Source organism: Oenanthe melanoleuca, linkage group LGE22 (genome assembly GCF_029582105.1).
Source record: "Oenanthe melanoleuca isolate GR-GAL-2019-014 linkage group LGE22, OMel1.0, whole genome shotgun sequence".
In the NCBI taxonomy this organism is placed as follows: domain Eukaryota; kingdom Metazoa; phylum Chordata; class Aves; order Passeriformes; family Muscicapidae; genus Oenanthe; species Oenanthe melanoleuca.
This window is the reverse complement of record NC_079363.1, coordinates 1479780-1498904: the sequence shown is the minus strand read 5'-3', so window position 1 is coordinate 1498904 and position 19125 is coordinate 1479780. Positions and strand designations below refer to the sequence as shown.

Below are 19125 nucleotides of genomic sequence, written 5' to 3'. Positions count from 1 at the left end.
CCTAAATAAATCCTGAATACATTCCTAAATAAATCCTGGATAAATCCTGAAAAAAATCCTAAATAAATCCTAAATAAATCCCGAATAAATTCCTAAATAAATCCTAAATAAATCCTGAATAAATTCCTAAATAAATCCTGAATAAATTCCTAAATAAATCCTGAATAAATCCTGAATAAATTCCTAAATAAATCCTAAATAAATTCCTAAATAAATCCTAAATAAATCCTGAATAAAATCCTAAATAAATCCTGAATAAATTCCTAAATAAATCCTAAATAAATCCTGAATACATTCCTAAATAAATCCTAAATAAATCCTGAATAAATTCCTGAATAAATCCTGAATAAATTCCTAAATAAATCCTAAATAAATCCTGAATAAATCCTGAAAAAAATCCTAAATAAATCCTAAATAAATCCTGACTAAATTCCTAAATAAATCCTAAATAACTCTTGAAAAAATTCCTGAATAAATCCCAAATAAATCCTAAATAAACCCTAAATCAGGAGAGTTCCCCCCCGCCCTAACTGGGGCTGGATCGGGATTCCCGGATCCCAAATCCCAAAGATCCAACCCCAAATCCCAGAGAACCCATCCCAATAAACGGCGCCGGCGGCGGATTTAACCCGGGCCCATCCATCTCCCGGAATAAATCCTAAATTCCCCCCTGAGACCCCCCTCCCCCCGCCCTAATTGGAGCTCCCGACAGCTCCCGAATCCCAAAATCCCCGGGAATGAATCCCAAATAAACGGCCCCATCCATCTCCAGCGCGGGGGGGGAGAAAAATAAATCCTAAAAAAATCCCCCCGGGACCGACAGATCCTGAATCCCAAATAACCAACCCCGGAGGAAAAGCCGAGTAATTAATCCCAAATAGAGAATCCCGAATAACGAATCACAAATAATGAATCACAAATAATTGATCCCCAATAATTAATCCCAAGTAAAGAATTACAAATAATGAATCCTAAATTAAGGATCCCAAATAATGAATCCCGAATAAAGAATCCTGAATAATGAATCCCAAATAAACAATCCCAAGTAATGAATCCCAAATAATTAATCCCAAATAATGAATCCTAAATAAAAAAAAATCCTAAATAATGAATCCTAAAGGATGGATCCCGAATAAAGAATCCCAAATAAAAAAATCCCAAATAAAAAATCCCAAATAAAAAAATCCCAAATAAAATATCCCAAATAAAAAAAAAAAATCCCGAATAAAAAAAAATCCCAAATAATGAATCCCAAATAAAAAAATCCCAAATAAAAAAAAAAGAAATCCCAAATAAAAAATCCCAAATTAAAAAAAAAAAAACAAAAAACAAAAAAAAAAAAAAAAAAAAAAAAAAAAACACAAAAAAAAAAAAAAACAAATAAAGAATCCCGTATAAAGAATCCCAAATAAAGAATCCCCAATAATTAATCCTGGATAATTAATCTCCAATAATTAATCTCCAATAATGAATTTCATATGGTCCCTCCCCTCTGTCCCCTCCCCAATGTCCCCCCAATGTCCCTCCAATGTCCCCCCACTGTCACCCCCTCAATGTCCCCCCCGGTGCCCCCCAGGGTTGTCACTTCCCCCCCCTCAATGTCCCCCCCTGTCCCCCCCTGTCCCCTCCCTGTCCCCTCCTGTCCCCGCCGCGCTCGCGGCTCCTGGGGGGCCGCGGTGGCAGCTGGTGACCGAGGTGGTGGCGCTGTCACCGTGCGGGGGGGACACGGGGGGGACACGGGGGGACACGGGGGGGACACGGGGGGAACACGGGGAGAAAACGGGGGGAACACGGGGGGGACACGGGGGGGACAATGAGGGGACACGGGGGGACACGGGGGGGACAATGAGGGGACATGGGGGGACACGGGGGGGACACGGGGGGACACGGGGGGACATGGGGGGACATGGGGGGAGACAATGAGGGGACACGGGGGGGACACAGGGGGACACGGGGGGGACACGGTGGGGACATGGGGGGGGACAATGAGGGGACACGGGGGGGACACAGGGGGACACGGGGGGGACACGGGGGGACACGGGGGGGACAATGAGGGGACACGGGGGGGACACGGGGGGACACGGGGGGGACACGGGGGGACACGGGGGGAACACGGGGGGACAATGAGGGGACACGGGGGGGACAATGAGGGGACACGGGGGGACAATGAGGGGACACGGGGGGGACACGGGGGGACATGGGGGGGACATGGGGGGGACACGGGGGGACACGGGGGGGACAATGAGGGGACACGGGGGAGGAAACTGAGGCAGGGATGGGAGGGACCCCCTCCCCCCAAGAGCGGTGGCATCAATTTGGGGACACTAAAACTGGGGGGGAACTACAAAATTGGTACTGAGCCCCCCCAAACCCAGTGACAGCAAATGAGGGACCCCAAAATGGGGCTGGGACCCCAAAAATCTTGTGACACCGACCCAAGGACCTCAAAACTGGGATCGAGACCCCAAACCCGGTGACACCAAATGTGGGACCCCAAAACCGTCCCCGACCCCCCCAATCTGGTGCCACCAACCCAGGGACCCCAAAACTGGGACCGAGACCCCTCAAACCCAGTGACACCAAATGAGGGACCCCAAAACCGGGACCGAGACCCCAGATCTTGAGACAAAAACCGAATGACCCCAAAACTGGGACCGAACACCCCCAAATCTGGTGCCAACAAATAAGGGACCCCAAAACCGTCCCCGATCCCCCAAATCTGGTGCCACCAACACAGAGACCCCAAAACTGGCACCGAACACCCCCAAACCCGGTGACACCAACGCAGGGACCCCAAAACTGGGGCTGAGACTCTTCAAACCCAGTGACACCAAATGTGGGACCCCAAAACTGTCACCAAACCCAGTGGCACCAACCCAGGGACCCCAAAACCGTCCCCGACCCCCCCAAATCTGGTGCCACCAACACAGAGACCCCAAAACTGGGACCGAGACCCCTCAAACCCAATGACACCAAATGAGGGACCCCAAAACTGTCACCAAACCCAGTGGCACCAACCCAGGGACCCCAAAACCGTCCCCGACCCCCCCAGTCTGGTGCCCCCAGTGCCACCCCCTGGGACCGCGCGGGGGTCGGGGCGCTGCCCCCCCCCCCCCATCCCCCATCCCCGCTAATTGGGGCTTCCCCGTCTCCTCGCCGCTAATTAATCCGCTCATTAAGGCGGCGGCGGCGCGGGGGGTGGCGCGGGGGTGGCGCTGTCACCGCTGTCACCGCTGTCCCCCCCCCCCCGCCCCAAGGATTTGTCGCATCGATCCCGCCCGTAAATCGGGAGCGGTGATGGATCGCGGGATCCGAGCGATCCGAGACCTTTGGAATTGTCGCGATGGATTGTCCCCGAGGGACCGCGGGGACAGCGAGGGAGGGAGCGGGGGGAAAAAACCGAACAAAAAAATGCATCGGGAGCGGAGAAAAAGCGACGGGAACGTGGAAAAATGTCCACGGGAAACGCGGAAAACGTGCAAAAAGCGCTGGGGAAACAGAGAAAATTCATTTAAAAATATATATAGGAAATACGGGAAATATATAAAAAGCGGAGGGGAAGTAGAGAAAATTCATTAAAAACGCGTGGGAAGTAGAGAAAATTAATTTAAAAATATGAAGGAAATAGAGAAAATTCATTAAAACGCATGAAAAACGTAGAAAATGTATTAAAATACACGGAAAATGTAGAAAATGCATGAAAACCACATGGAAAATGTAGAAAATGCATTAAAACCACATGGAAAATGTAGAAAATGCATTAAAATCACAAGGAAAAGAGAAAATGTATAAAAGCACGTGGAGAATATAGAAAATGCGTGGAAAATATAGAAAATTCATAAAAACCACGGGGGAAAGATGGAAAAGGCATTAAAACATATGGAAAATGTGGGAAATGAGTTTTTAAATGCAGGTAAAATATGGAAAATTCATAAAATACACACGGGAAACACAGAAAAAGCACAAAAATTCACACGTGAATGTGCGGGAAGGGCACGAAACGCACGGAAAGGGCACGGAACGCACCAGGAATGCAGGAAATGCAAGAAATGCACCAGAAATGCACCAGAAATGCAAGAAATGCACCAGAAATGCAGGAAATTCTCACTCACACACGTGGGGTGCACACGCGTGTGCAGAGCTCACACCCAGGGCTCACACAGGGGAAGGAACACACGGTTTACACACGATTTACACACGATTTACACACGATTTACACACTCAGAGCTCACACACGATTTACACACGGTTTACACACCCAGAGCTCACACAAGCACAGGATGAACACACGGAGCTGACCCAGAGCTCACACACTCACACTCACACACACGGGATGCACACACGGAGCTCACACTCAGCTCACACTCACAGGGTGTTCACACATGAACAGGGCTCACACTCACACGGGATGAACACAGAGCTCACACTCACAGGATGAACACACGGAGCTGACCCAGAGCTCACTCACTCAGAGCTCACTCACACTCACACTCACACTCACACTCACACTCACACGGGATGCACATGCGTGTTCAGAGCTCACACACGGGATGAACACGCAATTTACACACTCAGAGCTCACACACAGTGTACGTGCACAGCTAACACACAGGATTGCACTCAGCTCACACCCAGCTCACACACACAGAGCTCACACTCACAGGATGCACTCAGCTCACACAGAATTCACACGCAGAGCTCACTCACACTCACACTCACACGGGATGCACACACGTGTTCAGAGCTCACACACGGGATGAACACGCAATTTACACACTCAGAGCTCACACACAGTGTACATGCACAGCTAACACACAGGATTGCACACAGCTCACACCCAGCTCACACTCACAGAACTCACACTCACACACGGGATGCACACGCGTGTTCAGAGCTCACACACGGGATGAACACGCAATTTACACACACAGAGCTCACACTCACAGAGCTCACACATGACCAGGGCTCACACACACAGGATGAACACACGGAGCTCACACTCACAGGATGCACTCAGCTCACACAGAACTCACACTCAGAGCTCACACGGAGCTCACACTCACACACGGGATGCACACGCGTGTTCGGAGCTCACACACGGGATGAACACGCAATTTACACGCACAGAACTCACACACAGTGTACGTGCACAGATAACACACAGGATTGCACTCAGCTCACACCCAACTCACACTCACACAGGGGATGAACACGCAATTTACACGCACAGAACTCACACACAGTGTACATGCACAGATAACACACGGGATTGCACACAGCTCACACCCAGCTCACACTCAGCTCACACACAGTGTACATGCACAGATAACACACGGGATTGCACACAGCTCACACCCAGCTCACACCCAGCTCACACACAGCTCACACACAGCTCACACACACGTGCACAGATAACACACGGGATTGCACACAGCTCACACACAGCTCACACACAGCTCACACACAGCTCACACACAGCTCACACACACGTGCACAGATAACACACGGGATTGCACACAGCTCACACACAGCTCACACAACCCCCAACTCACACACAGCTCACACACAGCTCACACACAGCTCACACACAGCTCACACACACGTGCACAGATAACACACGGGATTGCACACAGCTCACACCCAGCTCACACCCAGCTCACACACAGCTCACACACAGCTCACACACACGTGCACAGATAACACACGGGATTGCACACAGCTCACACACAGCTCACACTCACGTGCACAAAGCTCTCACGGATCTCTCACACGGAGACAGGACGCACACGCAGCTCACACTCACACACAGGATGTGCTCAGAGCTCACACACGGACTGAGCGTGAACACACAGAGCACGCACACAGAGCACACACAGAGCACACAGAACACACACATACACACAGACACACACACAGAACACACACAGAACACACACAGAGCACACACAGAGCACACACAGAGCACACACAGAGCACACAGAACACACACACACACAGAACACACACACAGCACACACACATGGACTGAGCATGAACACACACAGCACGCACAGAGCACACACACAGCACACAGAGCACACACAGAGCACACACAGAGCACACACAGAGCACACACAGAACACACACAGAGCACACACAGCACACACACACACGGGGTTCACACACTCAGTGCACACACAGGATGTTCCCACTCAGAGCTCACACACGGGATTGCACACAGAGCTCACACACGGACTGAGCGTGAACACACACAGCACACAGAGCACACAGAACACACACAGAGCACACACAACACACACAGAGCACACAGACAGACACACACAGAACACACACAGAGCTCACTCACAGAGCACACACAGAGCACACACAGAGCACACACACACACACAGAGGATGCACACAGGTGAATTGAGGTCACACAGAGCTTGCACACATGGACTGAGTGAACACAGAGCACACACAGAGCACACACAGAGCACACACAGCACACACACAGCACACACACACACAGAACACACACAGCACACAGAGCACACACAGAGCACACACAGAGCACACAGAGCACACACACAGCACACACACAGCACACACACAGCACACAGAACACACACAGAGCTCACACAGAGCTCACACAGAGCACACACAGAGCACAAGCAGAGCACACACAGCACACACACACACGGGGTTCACACACTCAGTGCACACACAGGATGTTCCCACTCAGAGCTCACACTTGGACTGAGCGTGAACACACAGAGGACAACAGAACACACACACACGGTGCACACAGGTGAATTGAGCTCACAGAGAGATCACACACACATGGACTGAGCGTGAACACACAGAGCACACACAGAACACACACAAACACAGAACACACACAGAACACACACATACACACACAGAGAGCACACACAGAGCGCACACAGAGCACACAGGGCACACACAGAGCGCACAGAGGATGTTCACACACCCGGGATTCACACTCAGACCTCACACTCAGAGCTCCCTCACACCCTCACTCTCACACCTGACCGGGCCCTGCACACCTGCACAGGAACCTGCGCACGAACCGCGGGCCCGAGTCACGGACCCGAGTCACGGACCCGAGTCACGGACACGCTCACAGCCCCCCCCACCCCCCACGCGTATGCAGAGCCCCCCACTCCCCATCCCCCACCCCCCACTCCCTGTGGGACCCTCAGTCCCGGGGGTGGGGGGGATGAGGAGGGACCCCCCAGGATGGCGCTGGGAAGGGACCTGATATCCCCCGCCCCCCAATTCGGGGTCCCCAAACCCCTCCCGCACCCCCCAATCCCCACACCCACCCCCCCAGTGCCTTGCACACCCCCACCCCCCCCTTGCACACTCACCCCCCCCCTCCCCCCCGCCGCCGGCCCCTCCCCGCCCCCGCCGTGCCCGGGGCCGTCGGGCGAGCGGGCGGAGCGGGGCGAGCTGCGGGCGCGGCGGCGGCACCGGCCGCAGGTACCGGGGGGGTCCGGCCTGGGGGGGGGTCCCCCAGTTCTGCGGGTCCCCGGGGAGGAGCGCGGGGGGGTCCCGGAGATCCCCCCGGTGCTGCCGCCCGGTTCCGGGACAGGCGGGGACAGCGCGGGGACAATCCCGGTGGGACATTCCCAGGGGGACAATCCCGGGGGGAAAATCCCTGGGGGACAATCCCGGGGGGACAATCCCGGGGGACAATCCCGGGGGTGCCGCTCCCCGCGTGTCGCTCACCGGGAACTTGGGGAGAAGTTGCCCCGCGCGTCGCGGCGGAGCCACCGCGGATCCTCCCCGGTTCCATCCCGGCTCCGGTCGCGGATCCTCCCCGGTTCCATCCCGGCTCCGGTCGCGGATCCTCCCCGCTTCCATCCCGGTTCCATCCCGGTTCCATCCCGGTTCCTCCCTGGCTCTTTCCCGGCTCCATCCCGGCTCCGGTCGCGATTCCTTCTCGGTTCCTCCTTGGCTCCATCCCGGCTCCGGTCGCGATTCCTTCTTGGCTCCCTCGCGGCTCCATCCCGGCTCCGGTCCCGGTTCTATCCCGATTCCGGTGGCGGCTCCCTGGCGGCTCCATCCCGGCTCCGGTTACATCACCAGCTCCCACCCCGGCTCCGGTCCTGGCTGCTGCAGGAGCTCCGCTCTGACTCCGTGTCCGGCTGCGCTCCCGGCTCCGCTCCCGGTACCGGTTTCGGCCCCTTCGGCACCATCGGCTCCGGTTCCGTCCCCTCCGCCCGCGCCGGTCCCGGCTCCGCCCGCGGCTCCGGCCCCAGCCCCGGCCCCAGCCCGAGCCCCGCTCCCGGTGCCACCGCCGGCCCCGCCCGCGGCTCCGGCCCCATTCCCGATCCCATTCCCGGACTCATCCCGGCTCCCGATCCCACTCCCGGCTCCCGATCCCACTCCCGGCTCCCGATCCCACTCCCGGCTCCCGATCCCATTCCTGGCTCCCGATCCCACTCCCGGCTCCCGATCCCACTCCCGGCCCCGTCTCTGCTGTGGGTCCCATCCCCGGCTCCACCTGCAGCTTCTCCTCCGGCCCCAGCCCCATTCCCAGCCCCATCCCCGGCCCCATCCCCGGCCCCATTCCCGGGCTCATCCCTGCTCCCAATCCCATCCTCTCTGTAATTTCACCCCCGGCTCCACCCGCAGCTGCAGCCGCTGTCCCCATCTCCATCCCCGTCCCCATCCCAGTCCCATTTCTGTCCCCACCAACTCCAGCCCCACCCCTGCTCTGTCCCCATCCCATCCCCATCCCCACTGCCATTCCCTCCTCTCCCAACGCCACCAGCAGCCTGTCCCTGTCCCCATCCCTGTTCCCATCCCCGTCTCTATTCCTGTCCCCCTCCCTGTCCCCATCCCTGTCCCTGTCTCCATCTCCAGCTCCATCCCTGTCCCTGTCCCCATTCCCAGCCCCATCTCCAGCTCCATCCCTGTCCCCCTCCCTGTCCCCCTCCCTGTCCCCATTCCCAGCTCCGTCCCTGTCCCCAGCCTCATTCCCCTCCCTGTCCCCGTCCCCGTCCCTGTCCCCTCCCCGTCCCCGCTCCATCCTCAGGCCCGGCCGCCTCCTCCGCTCGCCACCATCGCTCCCAAGGGCGACGAGGACCTGCTGGCGCTGGCCGCCTCGCGGCTGAGCCGCAGGAAGCGAGTGGCCGGGGTGGCCATCGGCGTGGCCATGCTGCTGCTGCTGCTGGTGGCCATCCCGCTGCTGGTGCACGGCTCCAAGGCGGCCGCGCACTACGAGATGCTGGGCAGCTGCCGTATGGTCTGCGACCCCTACCCCGAGCTGGCCCCCGCCTCGCCGCCGCCCTTCCTGCCCGGGGCCAAGGGCGAGCCGGGCCGCAAGGGCCGCGCCGGCCTCCGCGGGCCACCGGGGCCACCGGGGCCGCGGGGACCCCCGGGAGAGCCGGGCCGGCCGGGACCGCCGGGACCGCCGGGCCCGGGGCCGGGCGGGTACATCCCGTCCTTCTACAGCCCCAAAATCGCTTTTTACGCCGGCCTGAGGAAGCCGCACGAGGGCTACGAGGTTCTGCGCTTCGACGATGTGGTGACCAACGTGGGCAACTACTACGAGCCCTCGAGCGGCAAGTTCACCTGCCCCCTGCCCGGCATCTACTTCTTCACCTACCACGTCCTGATGCGCGGCGGGGACGGCACCAGCATGTGGGCAGATCTCATGAAGAACGGGCAGGTAACGGGACCCCCGCGACCCCCAGCCCGGAGCTCACCCCTGGATTTTAGTCCCGGATTTTACCTCCAGTTTTCACCCCTCCCGATTTTGAGCCCCGGTTTTTACCCCCGGATTTTATCCCCCGGTTTTCATTCCTGGTAGTCATTTTCGGATTTAATTCCTGGTTTTCACCCCTGGTTTTCACCCCCCCCGGATTTCATTCCCTGCTTTACCCTCGGTTTTCATTCCCGGTTTTCACCCCCTCGTTTTCAGCCCTGCTTTTCACTCCCCGGTTTTCATTCCCAGTTTTCAGCCCCGGATTTCACCCCTGGACTTCATCCCTGGATTTCATCCCCCGATCTCACATCCGGGTTTCACACCCCAGTTCTCACTTCCCGGATTTCACCCTCCAGATTGCACCCTGCGATTTTACCCCCGGATATCACCCCTGGTTTTCAGCCCCCGGTTTTCAGCGGCCTCGGGGTTGTTGTTTTGGCCCATCGCCGTTTTGCTGGTTTGGTTTGGGGAATTTTTGGTTCTCATCCGGGTTCCATCCGTTCATGATTTCCCATCCTCGGTTCTGCTCCATCCCAAATCCCCACATCCTGCTCCCCCCCGCCATCAAATCCCACCCCCCAAATTCCCATCCTGATTCCCCCCAATCCCTCATTCCCCGTCACCAGTTCCCATCCTCCCCCATCCCTGTTTTTCCAGTTCCTCCCCATTCCCAGATCCCATTTCTCCCATCCAACCCCCCCAAATTCCCACCCTCCTCTCCCACATCCCTGATTTCCCATTCCCGGTTTCCCCACATCCCATTTCCCCCATCCAATCCCCTCCCAAATTCCCACCCAATCCCCTCCATCCCTGACTCATCCTCCCCAGCAGCCCCATTCCCGTTTTCTCCATCCAATCCCCGTTTTCAGTTCCCATCCTTTTCCCCAATCCTCGATTCTCCATCCCCGGTTCTGCTCCATCCCAAATCCCCACATTCCGTTCTCCTCATCCAATCCCCCCCCAAATTCCCACCCTCCTCCCCCTCATCCCAGATTTCCCATTCCCAGTTTCTCCACCTGCCCAGTCCCCACATCCCATTTCCCTCATTCAATCCCTCCCCAAATTCCCATCCTTTCCTTTCCCAAATTCCCATTCTTTTCTCCATTCCCTGATTCCCCATCCCCAGTTCTGTTCCTTCCCAGTCCCACATCCCATTTTCCTCATCCAATTCTCTCCCAAATTCCCATATTTTTCCTCCCAAATTCCCATCCTTTCCCCTCCAAAATTCCAGTCCTTTCCTTTCCAAATTCCCATCCTCCCCCCCCTCAAATTCCCATAATTTTTCCCCCAAATTCCCATCTCTTCCCCCCCAAATTCCCATATTTTCCCTTCCAAATTCCCATCCTTTCCCCTCCCGAATTCCCATCCTCTCCCCCCAAATTCCCATCCAATCCCCCCCCCGAATTCCCATATTTTCTTCCCAAATTCCCACCCTTTCCCCATCCCGGATTCCCGGGGGGGCTCTGCCCCTCCCGCTCCCTTTGTTCGCTCATCCCGGACTTTTCCCGTCAATTTATTCCGGGAAAAACAAGGAAAACAAACAGGGATTGATCGGGGGGAGGTCCCGGGGGGGTCCCGGGCTCGTGGCCAGCAGCGAGCGACCCCCCAGAGCCCCCCCCCGTGGGAACAGGGATGGGAAATGGGGGGGGGGGGGGCTGGATGGGAATTTGGGGGAGATTGGATGGGATTTAGGGTGGGATTGGATGGGGAAAATGGGATTGGGAAATCAGAGATGACATAAAGATGGGAACTGTGGGGGGGGATTGGTTGGGGGAAATGGGATTTGGGATTGGGGAATCAGGGATGGGGAAAGATGGGAACTGGGGAAAAATGGATGGGAATTTGGGGGAGATTTGATGTGAATTAGGGTGGGATTGGATGCAGAAAATGGGATTTGGGGTCTTGGGGAATCAGGAAAGGAGGGAGGGGATGGGAATTTGGGAGGGGGGATTGACAACTGTGTGTCCCCCCAAACCAGGGGGGCCTTGGGGACACCCCCACCTTCACTGGGGGGTCCCATTGGTGTCACTCCCATTCCCTGGTGACAGGGGAGGTGACAGGGGGGTGACAGCCGTGTCCCCCATCCCTGGGTGTGACAGGGGGGTGACAGCCGTGTCCCCCATCCCTGGGTGTGACAGGGGAGGTGACAGGGGAGGTGACAGGGGGGTGACAGGGGGGTGACAGCCGTGTCCCCCCATCCCTGGGTGTGACAGGGGGGTGACAGCCGTGTCCCCCCTGTTCCTGGTGACAGGGGAGGTGACAGGGAGGTGACAGCCGTGTCCCCCCATCCCTGGGTGTGACAGGGGGGTGATAGCCGTGTCCCCAATCCCTGGGTGTGACGGGGAGGTGACAGGGGGGTGACAGCCGTGTCCCCCCTGTTCCTGGTGACAGGGGAGGTGACAAGGGGGGTGACAGGGGGGTGACAGCCGTGTCCCCCAATCCCTGGGTGTGACAGGGGAGGTGACAGGGGGGTGACAGGGGGGATGACAGCCGTGTCCCCCAGGTCCGGGCCAGCGCCATCGCGCAGGACGCTGACCAGAACTACGACTACGCCAGCAACAGCGTCATCCTGCACCTGGACGTGGGGGACGAGGTGTTCGTCAAACTGGACGGGGGCAAAGTGCACGGGGGCAACACCAACAAGTACAGCACCTTCTCCGGCTTCATCATCTACCCGGACTGACCCAAAAACACCCCAAAAACACCCCCAAAACACCCCCAAAACACCCCAAAACCCAGCACCTTCTCTGGCTTCATCATCTACCCGGACTGACCCCAAAACCCCCCAAACCATCCCCGGGACCCCCCAAAACAGCCCCGGGACCCTCCCAGTCCAGCACCTTCTCCGGCTTCATCCTCTTCCCAGTGAGCCCCAAAACCGCCCCCAGGGCACCCCAAAACCCGGCACCTCATCTACCCCCCAAAACTGACCCCCCAAAACGCCCCCGGCCCGGCCCCTCCCCCCGCATGGCAGCACCCCCGGGGCGCACAGGGGTGTCCCAGTCTGTCCCAGTCTGTCCCAGTTTGTCCCAGTCTGTCCCCAATAAAAGGCGCTGGGGTTGGATCGTGGCTCTGCCTCTGCTGGGGGGTGGCGTTGGGGACACGGGGGTGGCACAAGGGACACGGGGGTGGCACAGGGGACGGGGGTGGCACAGGGGACAGCCAGCGAGGGACAGAGGGGTGACACAGGGGACAGCCAGCGAGGGGGGTGGTGGCACCTCCAGGCTGGCCAGAGATGTCCCCACAGCCTTTGTGTCACCCCCCGTGTCACGCCTTGTCACCTCCCCCCCGCCCGTGCTGGCTGCCAGCAGGGACAGCGACAGTGACAGTGACAGCGACAGTGACAGACACCCCCCGGCTGTGCAGGGACACTGCCACCCCCGTGGGGACACACTGGGGACACTGCTGCCACTGGGGGGGGCTGAGCCCCCCCTGCCCGAGCCTGGTGGGACACAGGAACCCCCGACCCGATTGTCACCAACCCACCCCAGCCCTGTCCCCAGATTGTCACCAACCCACCCTGGCCCTGTCCCTGTTCCCAGACTGTCACCAGCCTTGTCACTGTCCTCATCTCCATCCCCATTCCTGTTCCCAGCCCTGTCCCCATCCCATCCTTGTCCCCATCCCCATTTCCATCCCCAGCCCTGTCCCCCTCCTTGTCCCTCTGTCCCCCCATTCCTGGCCCTGTTCCCCTCCCGTTTTCATCCCTGTTCCCATCCCATCCCTGTCTCTGTCTCAATTCCTGTCCCCTCCTGTCCCTGTTTCTGTCCCCATCTGTCTCTGTCCCTGTCCCCATCCCATCCCTGTCCCCTCCCGTCCGTGTCGCTGTCGCCACCTCGTGGCCGCTGCCGGGAGGGCTCGAGATGGATTTTGGGGAGCAGGGGGTGCTCAGCCCCGACACGACCCCCGGGATCCCCCAGACACCCCCCAGGCCCTGTCCCCAAATGTCCCCAAATGTCCCCAGCCCCAGGGTCCCTCCACGACCTGAAGCCCCCCCAAAATCACCCAGAGCCCCCTGGAGCCGTCTGTCCTTTATTGAGGGACAGGTACAAAACAGTGGGGGGCGGGATTTGGGGGGGCTGCAGCCCCAATCCCCCCCGGATTTTGGGGTGTAATGAGGGGGGCTGCAGCCCCAATCCCCCCAGGATTTTGGGGTGTAGGGTGGGGCTGCAGCCCCAATCCCCCCCAGGATTTTGGGGTGTAGGGTGGGGGGCTGCAGCCCCAATCCCCCCAGGATTTTGGGGTGTAGGGGGGGGCTGCAGCCCCAATCCCCCCAGGATTTTGGGGTGTAGGGAGGGGGCTGCAGCCCCAAACCCCACAGGATTTTGGGGTGTGTGGGGGGGGCTGCAGCCCCAATCCCCCCAGGATTTTGGGGTGTAGTGAGGGGGGGCTGCAGCCCCAATCCCCCCAGGATTTTGGGGTGTGTGGGGGGGGCTGCAGCCCCAAACCCCCCAGGATTTTGGGGTGTGTGGGGGGGGCTGCAGCCCCAAACCCCCCAGGATTTGGGGGTCACGCCTTGGGCCCCGCCGGGCCCCCCTGAGCCGCCGTCAGCTGCTGCAGCTTCTGCGTCATCATCTCCAGCACGGCTGGGGGGAGCACGTCAGGGCACCCCCAAAACGGGGGCACCCCAAAACCGGGGGGGGGGAAAAGGGAGGGGAACCCCAAAACCGGGGAGGGGCAAAGGGAGGGGAACCCCAAAACCGGGGAGGAAGGGAAAGAGCAACCCCAAAATCAGGGAGAGGCAAAGGGAGGGGAACCCCAAAACCAGGGACAGGGGGACCCCAAAACCAGAGAGGGGGGGAAAGGGGGACCCCAAAACCAGGGAAAGAGGGACCCCAAAACCAGGGAGGGGTTGGGGGTGGGTGAGAAAATGGGGTAGGGGTCCTCAAAGTGGGGAGGGGTCGGGAGGGAAGCTGGGAGTAAGGACCCTAAAAGTGGGGAGGGGGGAAAGGTCAGGGGTGTTTGGGGGTCTCAGGGGTTTTTGGGATGGCTCAGGGGGTTTTTGAAAGTTTTTGGGGTGGCTCAGGGGTTTTTAGGGTGGCCCAGGGAGTTTTTGGGGTGACCCAGGGAGTGTTTAGGGTGACCCAGGGGCTGTTTAGGGTGACCCAGGGGTTTTTAGGGTGGCCCAGGGAGTTTTTGGGGTGACCCAGGGGGTGTTTGGGGTGGCCCATGGGGTGTTTAGAGTGACCCAGGGTGTATTTGGGGTGACCCAGGGTGTGCTTAGAGTGACCCAGGGAGTTTTTGGGGTGACCCAGGGGGTGTTTGGGGTGACCCAGGGTGTGTTTGGGGTGACCCAGGGGTTTTTTGGGGTGACCCAGGGGATGTTTAGAGTGACCCAGGGGGTGTTTGGGGTGGCCCATGGGGTGTTTAGAGTGACCCAGGGTGTATTTGGGGTGACCCAGGGTGTGCTTAGAGTGACCCAGGGAGTTTTTGGGGTGACCCAGGGGGTGTTTGGGGTGACCCAGGGGGTGTTTGGGGTGACCCAGGGGGTGTTTGGGGTGACCCAGGGGTTTTTTGGGGTGGCTCAGGGTGTGTTTGGGGTGACCCAGGGGTTTTTTGGGGTGACCCAGGGGATGTTTAGAGTGACCCAGGGTGTGTTTGGGGTGACCCAGGGGTTTTTTGGGGTGACCCAGGGGTTTTTTGGGGTGACCCAGGGTGTGTTTGGTGTGACCCAGGGTGTGTTTGGGGTGACCCAGGGGGTGTTTGGGGCACCCACCCTGTTTCATGGCGTGCTTCTCCTGCAGTGCTGGCTGGATTTTCTCCATCTGCCGCGTCAGGAAGTCGATCTTGCGCTTGAAAAAGGCGCGGGCGTCCTCGGCTGACTGGGAGGGGATGGAAGTGGGGAAATGGGAAACTGGGGAAATGGGATGGGAATGGGGAAAAATGGGGGGGAAAGAGGATGGGAATGGGAAATGGGGGGAAATTGGGGGGGAAATGGGATGGGAATGGGGAAAAATGGGGGGAAACAGGATGAGAATGGGGAAAAATGGGGGGAAATGGAGGAAAAATATGGAAAATCGGGGGAAGGGGGAAATGGAGTAGAAAGGGGGGAAACTGAGGGGAAATGGGGGAAATTGGGGAGGAAATAGGGTGGGAATGGGGAGAAATGGGCAAAAAGAGGAAAAATGGGAGAATGGAGGAGAAAATGGTGGAAAACAGGAAAATGGGTGAGAATGGGGGAAAAATTGGATAAGAGTGGGAGAAATGGGGTGGGAATGGGGGAAAATGGGGAGAAATGGAAAATGAGGGGGAAATTTAGGAAAATGGGGTGGGAAATGGGGAGGAATGTGGTGGGAAAGGGGAAAAAGGGGGAAATGGGGAGGGAATGAGGAAAAAGGAGAGGGAATGGAGGGAAGGGGGAGAAATGGGGTGGAAATGGGGCAAAAATGGGGTGAGAGAGGAAGAAACAGGCAGAGAATGGGGGAAAATGGGGGGGATTGAGGGTGGGAAAATGGGGAAAAACAGGATGGGAAAGGGAAAATTGGGTGGGAAATGGGGTGGGGAGGGGGGAACGGGGTGGGAATGGGGGTCCCAGCCCCCCCAAAGCCCCCCAAAGCCCCCCCAGACCCCTCCCCACCTTCTCCACGTAGTAACCGGTGCCGACGTCCACCAGGACGGTGCTGGTGTCCTGGAGCTTGCCAGGCACGTACATCTGGGGGGGTCATGGAAAATGGGGGGCACAGGGGGGTCCTACAGCTGGGGGAGGTCATGGAAAATGGGGGGCACGGGGGATGGGGGGGCTCAGAGCCCCCCCAGGAGGGATTCTGGGGGGATTGCAGGAGCAGGAAAAGGATACGGAGCTGGTGAGAGGCACCAGGAGATCCTTCCCTGTGGAAAGGGGGGGGTCAGGAGAGCCCCAGGGCCCCCCAAAACCCCTCCAGGGTCTCCCCAGGGTTTGGGGATCCCCATCAGGATTTGGGAACCACCCTTGGTTTTGGGGATCCCCCTTAGGATTTGGGGAACTCTCCCAGATCCCTTTGGATTTGGGGTCCCCCCAGTCAAGATTTGGGGACCCTCCCCATGCTGGGGAACCCCTTTGGGTTTGGGGAACCCCCTCAGAATTTGACCCCCCCCCCCTCAGGATTTAGGGCTCCCATCGAGATTTTGGGGGGACCCTCCTCAACTTTTGAACCCTCCCCCTCAGGATTTGGGGATTTCCCCCATAATTTATGACTTCCCACATTAGTATTTGGGAACCCCGAGGATTTTGGGGACACCCCCCCCCCCTTGAGGATTTGGGGCCCTCCCATCAAAATTTGGGCTCCCCAAAACTCACAGACATCCCACAGCATTTGCAGCTCCCCATTAGAATTTGGGGATGTTGAAGCCCTGGATCAAGATTTGGGGACCCCCATGGGATTTTTGGGGACCCCTCCTGAGGATTTGGGGTTTTTGGGGGGCCCTCACCCTCGTTGCCCTTGTGCAGCACGTTCAGACACTCCTTGGACTCCACGAACTTGGTTTGCACCATCTTGAGCTGGGCCAGGGATGAGGTGAGGAACTCCACCTCCTGTGGGGGAATTTGGGGGGGTCCTGGGGTTTGGGGGGTCCCAGGCTTTGGGGGTCGTGGGGTTTGGGGAGAGACCCCCCGAGATTGGGATTTTGGGGGGGGTCTAAAGGGGGTGACCCCCCAAGGGATGAGGAGGAAGCAGCGGGTTTTTTTTGGGGGGTGTAACCGAAATTGGGGGGGATCCCAAGCCCAAACAGCAGAGCCCCCCCCCAGACACCCCCAAATTCCCCTCCAGACCCCCTGACCCGCCCCAGCTGCCACCCCCAGGCCTCAGGACCCTCCTTTAAGTGCTCTGAGACCCCCAAAACATCCACAAGCCCCTCCAGGACACCCCAAACCCGCAGGATCCCCTCAGGACCCTCCCCAGGCCTCTCAGTCCCATTCCAGCCGGGACCCCCCAACCCTCAGGACCCCCCAGCCCCCGGAACCCCCTCACGACCCCCCCACACCCCTCCCAGCCCCCGCACCTCCTCCAGCCACGCTCCCCTCACACTCCCCCCAGGATCCCTCGCTCCCCCAGACCCCCAGACCTCCCCTAAACCCCTTCTCCACGCCCTCCAGCGCCCCCCGGACCTGCTCCAGCTGCCCTTTGAGCATCTCGAGCTGCTGCAGCCCCAGCTCCCCCACGCTAACGGTCTGCGCCATCTTGAGCCGCCCGCCCTCAGCCGGGGCCGCGCCCGCCGCCGCAGCGCCCCCTGGCGGAGCGGAGGACCCGCCCCCTCACTGTGACCACGCCCCCTGGCGGCGCGGAGGACCCGCCCCCTCACCGGTGACCACGCCCCCTGGCGGCGCGGAGGACTCCGCCCCATTACCTGTGACGGCGCCCCCTGGCGGAGCGGAGGACCGAGCTGGCGTTCTGAGACAGCGCCCCCCTCTAAGGAAAAATGGGGCGCAGAGGGGATTTGGGGGGTCCAGGATGATTTTGAGGGGTTCAAGAGATATTTGGAGGAGGTTCAGGGGGGATTTGAGGGGGTCCAGGAGAAATTTTGGGGGTGTCCAGAGGGGATTTGGGTGGGTCCAGGAGAAATTCTGGGGGACCAAGGAGAGATTTGGGAGGTCCAGAGGGATTTGGGGGGTCCTGGAGAAATTTTGGGGGTGTCCAGAGTGATTTATAGGGGTCCAGGAGGGATATCTGGGGAGTCCAGGAGAGATTTGGGGGGTCCAGGAGAGATTTTCAGGGTCCAGAGGGATTTGGGGTGTCCAGCAGAAATTTGGGGAGCCCCAGAGAGACTCAGGAGAGCCCAGTGCAGAGGCAGCAGCTTTATTGTTTCAAAACAGGCAAATAAACCCGAATTGCTTTAAAATTTAATTTAAAAATTCCATTAAAATTAAGGCAGTTCCAACTCTCTCCCCCCCTTCAGACACCCCAAAAATCCCCGTGGGGACCCCAAAATCATCACCAGAGGTAATGGCGGGGACCCCAAAATAACAAAGGGAGGACCCCAAAACCCCTCCAGGCAATGGGGGGACCCCCAATTCTCCCCTATAAATAATGGGGGGACCCCAAAAATAACTGGGGTCCCATCCCAAATTCACCCCAGGCAATGGGGGGACCCCAAAGATGCCAAAGGGACCCCCAAACCCTCAGCCCAGGCTGACCGGGAGCCCGTAGGCCACGGGCGCGGCCCCGATGAGCGATTTGAGTCTGGGGGCTTCACGGGCCCGGGCCAGCTGGGCCAGCAGGGGGGTCCCCGGGCCCCCCCCCAGCCACCCCCGCAGCAGAGCCTGAGCCAGCCGGTCCAGGTCCCGGTCTGTGACATCCCAGAGGTTCCCCAGCACCAGGGGGCTGAAAAATGGGGAGGGGGGAGACCCCAAAATGGGGCTGTGAGCACAGAGAGACCCATCCCAAAAGTAAAGAGACACCCCAAAGTCCCACATCCCCCCAAATCCCAGAGCTC

General features: G+C 58.5%; 3 protein-coding genes across 4 annotated transcripts in view; 1 reads left to right on the top strand and 2 right to left on the bottom strand.

The window, feature by feature from the left end:
* Positions 1–9092: 9092 nt before the first annotated feature.
* C1QL4 (complement C1q like 4) lies at positions 9093–12642 on the top strand. Its single transcript, XM_056515021.1, has 2 exons — positions 9093–9681; positions 12221–12642. The coding sequence occupies exons 1-2, from the start codon at positions 9166–9168 to the stop codon at positions 12398–12400; spliced, it is 696 nt and encodes a 231-aa protein (XP_056370996.1). The 5' UTR covers positions 9093–9165; the 3' UTR covers positions 12401–12642.
* Positions 12643–13733: 1091 nt separating this feature from the next.
* Positions 13734–17901, bottom strand: PFDN5 (prefoldin subunit 5). 2 transcript variants are annotated; one of them, XM_056515036.1, is made up of 7 exons: positions 17801–17901; positions 17125–17227; positions 16514–16545; positions 16295–16369; positions 15434–15539; positions 14194–14303; positions 13734–14017 (listed from the first exon to the last, which is right to left on the bottom strand). In XM_056515036.1, exons 1-6 carry the CDS (start codon positions 17870–17872, stop codon positions 14227–14229), a joined length of 465 nt encoding a protein of 154 aa, XP_056371011.1. In that variant the 5' UTR covers positions 17873–17901; the 3' UTR covers positions 13734–14017; positions 14194–14226. The 2 variants fall into 2 exon arrangements, with proteins under 2 accessions (XP_056371011.1, XP_056371010.1); XM_056515035.1 differs by having other exon boundaries at positions 13734–14119; positions 14208–14303.
* A 573-nt stretch (positions 17902–18474) lies between these two features.
* The window catches only part of ESPL1 (extra spindle pole bodies like 1, separase), a 31025-nt gene continuing 30374 nt past the window's right edge, over positions 18475–19125 (bottom strand). The window contains exon 34 of the mRNA XM_056515149.1: positions 18475–19013. Within this exon, the coding sequence (XP_056371124.1) occupies positions 18812–19013 (202 nt within the window). The 3' untranslated portion in view covers positions 18475–18811. The remainder of the gene's footprint in view (positions 19014–19125) is intronic.

What these genes read in the sequence shown, in the direction of transcription:
- C1QL4 (XM_056515021.1), top strand. Translation starts at nt 9,166, where the DNA reads ATGCTGCTGCTGCTGCTGGTGGCCATCCCGCTGCTGGTGCACGGCTCC. An exon ending in ATCTCATGAAGAACGGGCAG is followed by an intron (nt 9,682 to 12,220) that starts GTAACGGGACCC and finishes CGTGTCCCCCAG; the next exon opens with GTCCGGGCCAGCGCCATCGC.
- PFDN5 (XM_056515036.1), bottom strand. Translation starts at nt 17,872, where the DNA reads ATGGCGCAGACCGTTAGCGTGGGGGAGCTGGGGCTGCAGCAGCTCGAG. An exon ending in TCAAAGGGCAGCTGGAGCAG is followed by an intron (nt 17,228 to 17,800) that starts GTCCGGGGGGCG and finishes ATTCCCCCACAG; the next exon opens with GAGGTGGAGTTCCTCACCTC. An exon ending in CCGGTTACTACGTGGAGAAG is followed by an intron (nt 15,540 to 16,294) that starts GTGGGGAGGGGT and finishes ATCCCCTCCCAG; the next exon opens with TCAGCCGAGGACGCCCGCGC.